Source organism: Micromesistius poutassou (assembly GCF_964030765.1).
Source record: "Micromesistius poutassou genome assembly, contig: SCAFFOLD_4464, whole genome shotgun sequence".
Classification (NCBI taxonomy): domain Eukaryota; kingdom Metazoa; phylum Chordata; class Actinopteri; order Gadiformes; family Gadidae; genus Micromesistius; species Micromesistius poutassou.
This window is the reverse complement of record NW_028178772.1, coordinates 2,819-13,891: the sequence shown is the minus strand read 5'-3', so window position 1 is coordinate 13,891 and position 11,073 is coordinate 2,819. Positions and strand designations below refer to the sequence as shown.

General features: G+C 45.0%; 1 protein-coding gene across 1 annotated transcript; it reads right to left on the bottom strand.

The window, feature by feature from the left end:
* Nucleotides 1–415: 415 nt before the first annotated feature.
* Nucleotides 416–9,141, bottom strand: LOC311373418 (hatching enzyme 1.2-like; the record flags this gene model as incomplete). The annotated part of the gene is made up of 9 exons (XM_084490200.1): nt 416–426; nt 817–944; nt 1,663–1,744; nt 1,858–2,036; nt 2,585–2,698; nt 8,120–8,270; nt 8,384–8,455; nt 8,563–8,659; nt 9,079–9,141. 9 exons carry the CDS (start codon nt 9,139–9,141, stop codon nt 416–418), a joined length of 897 nt encoding a protein of 298 aa, XP_084346326.1.
* Between the last annotated feature and the right edge of the window lie 1,932 nt (nt 9,142–11,073).

Below are 11,073 nucleotides of genomic sequence, written 5' to 3'. Positions count from 1 at the left end.
TGCTAAAATTAGGCCTACAGTTCCACTTTGATATTTTCTTTTCTGAATGCTGATCTTGCAAGCCAGGTTTTTTCTTTTTTAAACTGCATTTATTTATTATGTATTAAGACAGTAAAGAGCGGAAGGGGGGTTACCTCAAGGTCATCCCTAAGAAGTCATGACAAACAAAGCAAGCCCGTTAAAAAACAGTTTGTCATAAAAAGGACAGAAAACCAAATCATTTCCCGTTAAAGTACAAGACGGAAGTCTTCCAAGGACAATTAGGTATAGCTGTGTGGGATCCACACAGGATGGATTTAGTAAAGGGAATGACAGAAGGGAGGGAAGACCAACGTGTTCCCATTAGCTTTTAAACGTAAAGGACTTGGTGTCAGCGATTCCGTCGTCCATCAGAGCATTGAATCCTGTCTTCAACTCAGTAGCCACCTGTAAGGGGACGTCAAAACACGTTATGCATGGTAAATGGACTGCATTTACGCAGCGCTTTTTTAGCCAGTGACCACTCAAAGCACTTTGCAGTATTGTCTAACATTCACCCATTCACACACCGACGGCGGTGTCAACCATGCAAGGCGACAGCCAGCTGGTCGGGAGCAGTAAGGGTGAGGTGTCTTGCTCACGGACACCTTGATACTCACGCTGTGAGAAGCCGGAGATCTAACTAGCAACCTTCTGGTTACCAGCCAACACGCTCCTCCTCCTGAGCCACATGCCGCCCGTTAGACACAGAAGCCATGAATCTGTTGCTCTACCGACCACCTTGTTTGATTGACGTTGATTTTCTGCCTGTTTGTGTCATATCTGTGTTTTACTCACGGCACTGGTAGAGTTTATTGAGTCGTTTGATGTCATTGCTGCTCATCTTGGTGCCTCTTCCGATGTCTGCCTTGCAGTTAGGGATGGGGATGATGGTGGGCAGACCGTTCTGCTTGGAGAATGCGTATCTATGGCAGAAGATGAACACAAAGATGTAGTAACATACGGGCCTGGGATTATACATTCAAATAGCATTAACAATAAACATATAACTGATACAGTGAAATAGTATTACGTATAGGGGTGGGAATCACAGGGTACCTCACGATAACGATACCATATGCGACACATGGCCTGTGATAGGCCTACTGATAATAGCGTGATACAGCGATTCTGAAATAATCAATATATTGTTAGGCAAATCCTATAACGAAACATCACGATATATGTCTGACGATGAATACAAAATGACTGTGAAAAGGTAAAGTGCTGAATTTCGGTCTTTATTCACGGTCCAAACTGAGTTTTTCAGTTACTCGTCTTTGGTTGGTTAACTTCCATTCAAGTTTCCTTCATTCATGTGTTGAGCGCAACCTCGAGGAGCAGGGGAATCTGTTCAGAGCGCCTTATTTTATTAATTAAAATATCGATATTTGGGGTGATATTTCCTGTCTTAATCTGCTGGGATAAAGCATAAAAATGCAAAATAAATTCTTAAAAAATATAGAATAATATAAACATATTGTTTTTAATAGAAAAATATGATATTGATATTTGGCGTCAGTGTAGGCCTATTAATTCTCGTATTTTGCACTAAGAAGGGCGACAAATTATATCCCTGTATTGATTTTTTGTCCCACCCCTAATTACGTATGCACATGAAGACACGCAGGCACACACACTGACCTGCTGTAGTGCATGATGGAGTTGTAGTCGTACGGAGTGCCCAGGTTGTTGGTCTTGACCTTGTTGAAGTTGTTCAGGTTTCCTGTTGAGAACGAGAGATCGTTGTATACATACAATTACTGCTTACCTTCTTAATAACAACTAATAATAACTAACTCTTAATATTAACCCAAGCAGTGGCTAGGGTGAGCGAACCTGGCTTGATGTTGTTGGTCAAGATATGGACGTGGTCGTCTCTGTCGGAGCGCGCCTGCTCGTGGTGGAAGCCCAGGGCGTGTAGGATCTCATGCTGGATCACTCCAGGGTGAACACACTTATGCTGCTCGATGGAGATCCTTTGACCTCCTCCCTGGCGACCTATATAGGACGAGCACCTGTCACACACACACACACACACACACACACACACACACACACACACACACACACACACACACACACACACACACCCCCCCACACACACACACACACACAAATTAACACATAAAGGCACACACACACACACACACACATACACATTAACACATACAGGCACACACACACACACACACACACACACACACACACACACACACACACACACACACACAAACACACACACAAGCACACACACAGGCGCACACACAGGCTCACACACATACACACAGGCACACAAACACAATCAAACAAATATACACAGACACGCAAAAAACCACAGGTGCACAAACACACACACAGGTACATACACACACACACACACACACACACACACAGGCACATAGTCACACACACACACACACACACACACACACACACACACACACACACACACACACACACACACACACACACACACACACACAGGCACACACAGAGAACATCAGAATTAACAGACGAAAGATGGTGGAGTAGAATGTGTGTGTGCAGCCGTGAGAGCTTGTACCCTTTGGAAGGAATGAAGGAGAGATAGTCCTGTTGACTCCCCCTCCAGACGAAGCGAATACAGGAGACTTTGTGGAACTCCACCACACTCTGGATGAGGACATTTCGCTCTTCCCTGCCTTTAGACACACAGAGGATGGGATCGGAGGAAGCTCCAACGGTCGTTGAACATGTCCCCGTAGAGAATCAACTGTTGCAACAGTTTGCTGATAAAATGGGCACACACACACACACACACACACACACACACACACACACACACACACATACACACACACACACACACACACACATATATATACCCCCCCCCCCCACACACACACAAACACACACACACACACAGGCAGATATTCAGTGACTTACTGTAGTTTGAGGAGATTTCAATAGGCACGTTGACATAGCCTGTGGAGTTGTTTGGCCAGGTGCAGCCCCGGGCCGTGCAGGGAGATGCGTTCCGCTTCAACGGCGTGGCGATGTCCCCATTTGTGATGTATGTTCCTCCCCTCAAATGTGCTGTAGGAACACATATTTACATTTATCGACGAAGGACGATGGTTATCCATGTTTGATTCCCGTGGGATGGCCCTACACACACGTACCCAGCCCAGCGTTCGCAGCCTCGATGTAGTCCGTGGCCCCCTTGGGTGCCTCAGTCCCAGCCTTGTTGCTATCTGCAAACACATTGAGGAGGTGTTGTCTGACACTCATTGTCTGTAGCTTGTTTAAAGACATGTGCGTTGTGTTCGTATTACAGAGGGAGCCACAGAGCGGTACAGAGCAGTATGGGGGTCACGGTGTTGTGTGCCCGTGGGCCACACGTTGACGCACCTATGCCCTAAACTTCCCCATGTCCAATCAAGGGTAGGACATCCGCTTTTAATCCAGACAATATATGAACTCTGTTGAATTGCTTAACTGTTGTAACTGCTGATCTGCTGTTTCTAAAATGTTGTAACTGCTGATCTGCTGTTTCAACGCTAAGTATACCGACTGCCTCGAAGAAAACAGGATCAATTGTGCCCATCTGCCCATGGAAAAAACCGGACTTTCAGCGACACTACCATATATGAGCAGGACTTCCTCATAGAGGAAGACTGGCTCCCCAGTAGGGGCCCAACCGACAGCCCACAGCTCTCCCAGCCTTCGCACGATAGGTAAGTGGTGTATAACACAAACGGGGTTGATGGTGACTCAGACTGGTCCGGAGAGTGAGGCAATATAAAGAGGTTCAGAATTGTTCCCCGCTTCGTGGCCCACAGGGACTGAGGTGGTAAGAAACACCCAGAGTTTCGATCGTGTGTAGCCTAAATTTAGCTTAACCTCGTAGGGGCTTTAAAACGAGTGACCTGTGTTGGACACATAGACCAGAGTCTTCCTCTACCGAGCTTAGCCAAGGATCTCTGACACGTACAAGGAGGGCCAGCACAGGTTAAGCCCCGGGGCCGAAGAGAAACCAGTATAGGGTACCCTCCTCCTAGACGTCAGGAGAGGTCTTCCCACCTAGTGCGACTGAAGGTTCTCCCACAGCCCTCATGCTATAAAAAACCCATTATAGGCAAAACACTCGACAACGGGCCAGTGTGTCGTGGCTACAGAACAACTCACCCAGTTTTTTTTCAGCATCCTTCCCTGATGTGCTGTGTCTTTTGCCCTGCAGGGAAAGAAACACATAAACACATGTATAATTTTGAGCATGTGTTTGTGTGTGTGTGTGTGTGTCTGTGTGTGTGTGTGTGTGTGTGTGTGTTGTGTGTGTGTGTGTGTGTGTGCATGTATGTCCTACACACACACAATGTTCACCTGTTTGCTATTAATGCGTGAAAGGGAAACAAAAGAGGGAGCGACACAGAGAGAAACAGAGAGAGAGGGAGATAGAGAGAGAGAGAGAGAGACAGAGAGATCAGGGAGAGAGAGACAGAGACAGAGAGGGTCTTACCGAAGGAAGGGAGAAGACAGCGCTGGAAGTCACAGAGAGGACGAGGATGAGAGCCACGAAGGAATTCATGATGATACCCATTGCTCCAATCACTCGATCTTATCTTCTTTTTCGGTCCAAGGATCTGAACAGATTCGTTGAAATCAAAGGAAGAAAGAAACAGATAAGCACAGCTGTAGTGTCAGCGTCCGAGGGGGGGACAGCGTAAGGATAAGGATAAGGATGTCCCCTTACCTCTTCAGGAGAGTTGAAGGCTGCACACAGAAGCGTCTTGTCCTCTTCTTTTATAGACCTCTGATGACTTCTGAAAAGTCCTCCTCAGTTGTATTAGTGAATGCTTAGTGGGTGTAAGATGACAAGATCTGTGTTGAATCTGAGCCAAAAGTGTCTAAACAATTAAAAATAAATGATGACCTAATGATGACCAAAACCAGTAGGGTCAGTAGTGGGAAATTAAGAAAATTTCTGCTGCATTTGTGGAAGCTCTCCGCGGTGAAGCTCATTTTCGTGAGAAAATTGCATCAGAAAATTGTCAGTTTATGTATATGTTCCTTTTCAAGGAAATGCTCTGTCATACCAACTAGCTGTCTTTTCTAGTAACTTGACCAGTGTCCTCTCAATGGCCAGCAGAGCTGCTTAAATGGCCTTGGCCCATTGTGTTATCGGTGTAGGACTTGAGCCGCTTTAAACAGGAGAAGCTCCTTTATACACCTGCACATGTAGCTCAAATTGTTGCCCACTAATGAGAACAGCTTGTAAAGCTGAGGCATTGCACTGTCCAACTCCATGTCTTTAAGGAACACTAAGAAATCACACAGCTTTCCCATGCTTTGTCACCCTGCAAGTCCTGATCTGAATACAGGACTTGAAGTTCAGACCTCAGGCTCCCTGAATCAAAGTGATGGTGATGAACTACCAAAACAATATGAAACTTGAACAAGGAAATGTGGGAATTATGTTAAACTGAAGCAAGGAATTGTGTGAATAAGTGTATGAAATGTACGATGAAAAGTGTCTATCAATTTCGCCAAGCAAATATCAAGAAATAGGTTGCAGTTTCGACTCGCTTGCAAAATCCGCGATGTGACAATTTTCTGATGCAATTTTCTCACGAAAATGAGCTTCCCCTCTTTGAAAGACCAGCAGCCGCCACTGAAATGCACACACACATACACACAAATGCATGCATGCACACAAATGCGCGCACAACACACACACACACACACCACACACACACACACACACACACACACACACACACACACACATACAAATGCCACAAACGCACACACGCCACTACACACACACACACACACACACACACACACACACACACACACACACACCCACATACTGTGGCAACACCGGCCCGAACACAGCGGCCCCTTGAAGCCCAGGGGGCAGGTGATACAGGGGGTCTACCACCCTTTTCCCCTAGAGGGCGCTGGGGACCGTAGTAGCGCTGCAACACTCAGGGCGATGGGAAACACCTGTGCAGGAGGAAGGAGATCAAAGGCAGGTGAGGTGGCATAAAAGCAGAGTGGATGCTCTGTCTAAAGGGGGACATGTGGTTGCAGTGCGAGGAGACAGACCGGACTGAGATTCCTGGCCAGGACGAGCCAGTCCCTGACCGAGACTGACCCGCGGAGACAGCCGGCGTATCGGGACGGCCCGCCGCGCACAAGGGACCGAGAGAGGGACCGTGAGAAAGGACCGGGAAACCCGCTGAGGCTCACGGAGCACGGATTTTCAGTTATAGTTTTTTCTACGATGTGAGATGTCCACCCAGTTATGATTTGGATTAAATAAATGCGCCAATTTTTCGGTTTTTCCGCTGAGAGACGTATTGATTGGGGGGAGACGGAACATTACGGAACCGGGTTACCAGAATACACACACAAGAACACACATGTGAAACATGCATGATGTAACGTGGTGACCAAATTAGCTCATTAAGCAGCATGGTGTTGAACTGGTTTAGAGAGTAAAATATCTGAGTTTTAAACTTTGAATTTAATTTAATTTGTCTTTGAAGATATGACCCCCCCCCCCCCAAAATATCATAGCATAGCTTACGGCAGTGACGGACTGGACGGTCTGGTATTTGGGTAGGCAGTTTGGCCGTTTGGCCTCTCGTGGGCCGGTCGGGCCGGCCAATCACGGAGCGGCATGCTTGTTGGGATCGTGCGGCCCCACCGTCGCGACGGCGGCCCCGCATTATCTATCTCACCCCCCCCCCCCCCCCCCCCCCCCCGAGTAGACAGACATGTTTCATGAGGAGATTCTGAGGTAAAAAAAACAACCTGAAAGCCAGAAATTTGAAAATCATCAACAAATAAAACGTCCCCCTTCGTAGAAGCAGATATCCTCACAGCTCATTACAATCGCTCATAATTGACAGATGGCTCTGTCACTTTATAACAAACGACAATCAGATAATAACTCTGAGTTGGCAGCGACGGACCTGCAGAACTACAGGTAGGCCTTCTAAATACGACGTATGATGGGGTAGTGGCAGTTGCCTATATCCTCACATAGATCTTAGAGTAGCCTACTGCAGATTTTACAAACGACCTGTTTTAACTGATTTTTACGTGCTTATAAATAAGCATTCCAATTCAAACCTTAATGATATTTATGTCATATTTTAATCATTTTACGTGATTAAAATTGTTAAATCCTTGTAGATCAGTACTTTGGAACATCATTTTCTGATTCTTAAGTAGGTCATAGTATCTGTGCGATGTTGGTTAGTTTATGGGTGGGTTGTTGTGCATTTTCTCTATTTTCTATTGTCTAGCTTTCAGAAGTGAAAAAAAGACAGTTGGCTTTTTCTTTATTTCTTTTTTTTTTAATTTTCCAAGTACCCCCTGCAGTACTCCAAAGTACCCCTAGGGGTACGCATACTCCCGTTTGAGAACCACTGAAACGGGGGTACACAGTTGATTATACTTCATAAAACGGGTGGCTTAAATCAAGCGATCTGATTGGTTCCCAACTGTTGTATATTGAGTGTATACACACAGCTATGACGCCCGTTCAGTTTACAGAGTTCAGTATCACTCCGCACCTTGAACTGTTGTTTATTTATATATAAAAGCAATAGCATAGTTCACTGAAGCCTAAAAATATGTTGATTGCTGGAGAGGGTGGAAATGTTGTAAAGCAATAGGCACACGGTAAGTGAACTCGATAGTAGGCAAAATTGCTGGCGAACCGAGCTACCGTCTCTAGCCTAGCCTTCTTTCTGAAGGACGCTACAGTGTGTTGCATAGCAACCGCCGTACACTTTGCAGGCAGCCAGGAGGGACTACTTTTTTGTATTTGTTAAAAAAAAATCCTTTTCCGACTTTCTCGCTTTTTCAAAATTGAGGGCGTCTATGACTTTCATTTCGCCATACCTACGTAACCATTTGCGTGTCGGGACGGACAACGCCCCTTAACTGTGGTATAATGAGAACATACCACAGCCTGTCGTGATCTATTGCTTAACTATACTATAGAGTATAATCAACTGTTGCAACAGTTTGCTGATAAAATGGGCACACACACACACACACACACACACACACACACACACACACACACACACACAGTGACTTACTGTATCTTGAGGAGATTTCAACAGGCACGTAGACATAGGCTCTGCTCTTTGGCCAGGTGCAGCCCCGGGCCGTGCAGGGAACTGCGTTGCGCTTGGACGGCATGGCGATGTCTCCATTTGTGATGTGCGGTCCTCCCCTCAAATGTGCTGTAGGAACACATATTTACATTTATCGACCACACATCACGAGGACCGGACGAGGAAGAAGGACGATGGTGATCCATGTTTGATTCCCGTGGGATGGCCCTACACACACGTACCCAGCCCGGCGTTCGCAGCCTCGATGTAGTCCGTGGCCCCCTTGGGTGCCTCACTCCCAGCCTTGTTGCTATCTGCAAACACATTGAGGAGGTGTTGTCTGACATACATTGTCTGTGGCTTGTTTAAAGACATGTGTGTTGTGTTCGTATTACAGAGGGAGCCACAGACAGAGCGGTACAGAGCAGTATGGGGGTCACAGCCAGCGTGTTGTGGCTACAGAACAACTCACCCAGTTTCTTTTCAGCATCCTTCCCTGATGTGCTGTTTCTTTCGCCCTGCAGGGAAAGAAACACATAAACGCATGTATAATTTTGAGCGTGTGTGAGGGAGCGACATAGAGAGAAACCGAGGGAGAGAGAGAGAGACAGAGAGATCGAGAGGGAGAGAGAGAGAGAGAGAGAGAGAGACAGAGAAATGGAGGTAGAGAAAGAGACAAAGACAGAGAAACAAAGACAGAGAGGGTCTTACCGAAGGAAGGGCGAAGACAGCGCTGGAAGTCAGAGAGAGGACGAGGATGAGAGCCACGAAGGAATTCATGATGAACCCTTGCGCCAATCACTCGATCTTATCTTCTTTTTCGGTCCAAGGATCTGAACAGATTTGCTGAAATCAAAGGAAGAAAGAAGCAGATAAGCACAGCTGTAGTGTCAGCGTCCGAGGGGGGGACAGCGTAAGGATAAGGATGTCCCCTTACCTCTTCAGGAGAGTTGAAGGCTGCACACAGAAACGTCTTGTCCTCTTCTTTTATAGACGCCATGGGTGGACCTCTGATGACTTCTGAAAAGTCCTCCTCTGTTGTATTAGTGAATGCTTAGTGGGTGTAAGATGACAAGAACTGTGTTGAATCTGAGCCAAAAGTGTCTAAACAAATGAACAAATAAACACAATGATGAAAACATGATGATCTGTCGAACCAGTAGGGTCAGTAGCGCGAAATTAAGAACATTTCTGAGCCACATTACAGAGTCGCATTTGCACACACACACACACACACACACACACACACACACACACACACATACACACACGCACATACGATACGATACAATACAAATTATTTATTTTATTAATTTGAAATTTAGAAATTTGTTGAATACATACATACATACAAATGCACACACACATAGACACAAATGCATGCATGCACACAAATGTGCACACACACACAAACAAATGCACACACGCACACACACACACACATACACATACAAGAACACACACATTTCACTTAAGCTGTGGGCAGCTTAAGTGAAATATGCATTATCTAACGTGGTGACCAAATTAGCTCATTAAGAAGCATGGTGTTGAACTGGTTTAGAGAGTAAAATATCTGAGTTTTAAACTTTGAATTTAATTTAATTTGTCTTTGAAGATATGACCCCCCAAAATATCACAGCATAGCTCACGGCTATTCATAGAAAAATCATAATAATAATTCATAGACAACCTTTCATGGGGGAGATTCTGAGGTAAAAAAAAACCTGAAAGCCTTCATCCATTCAAAGATGCTGTAAGCAAGAGAGCAGAAATTAGAAAATCATCAACAAATAAAACTTCCCTTTCGAAGGTACAGTAAACTAGAAGCAGATATCCTCACAGCTCATTACAATCGCTCATAATTGACAGATGGCTCTGTCGCTTTATAACAAACGACAATCAGATAATAACTCTGAGTTGGCAATGCCGGGACCTTTACCTGCAGGACTACAGGTAGGCCTTCTGAATATGACGTATGATGGGGTAGTGGCAGTTGCCTATCCTCACATAGATCTTAGAGTACTGCAGATTTTACAAACGACCCGTTTAACCTGATTTTTACGTGGCTTATAAATAAGCATTCCAATTCAAACCTTAATGATATTTATGTCATATTTGAATCCTTTTTAGTGTTTAAAATAGTTAAATCCCTTGTAGATCAGTGCTTTGGAATATCATTTTCTGATTCTGATTCTTAAGTAGGCCATAGTATCTGCGCGTCGAGAGATGTTGGTTAGTTTGTATAGGTGTCTCATGTTACCGCACTAAAAACAAATGTATTTCCTGATACCTGGTTTCTGATCAAGGGAGTGACCAATGCTATAGGAATAGGGAAATATACTCACTACTTGTCAAACCTGAAACAACAAGAACCAACAAGAAGAATGTTATGTTGCAGGCCTTTCACATGGTAGGCTCCTTCAGTGTGTTATGAGGAAACAGGGGAGCTGAAGAGTACCTTTTAATTTGATTGCATGGTGACACTTAAATATATTATGATCAGCAATGCAGTTCATCAAGACACTTAGCATGGGTGGTGTCTGAAGACAATGTCACAATGTCTTAATGAAGAAACACAATGTCCATGATAGAGAGGGGGAGTTATTTAACAGATTTAGCTTCCTGTTTCAGCTCAAACTACTGGTAATTATAAGACAATCGTTGAATCGTTGAATGAATGCATAGCTACCACTGTTGTAGTGATGGATTTTGTTGTGCCACTGCCATTGGTTATGTATAATAAATGCACTGTGACGCTACGGGAATGTATGAGAAGGAAATCGAGTCAGTCGAACTGCGATGCCGCATTCCTACACTTAGCTTTACAAACTGTTCTCATTAGTGGCAACAATTGGAGCTACATGTGCAGGTGTATAAAGGAGCTTCTCCTGTTTAAAGCGGCTCAAGTCCTACACCGATAACACAATGGGCC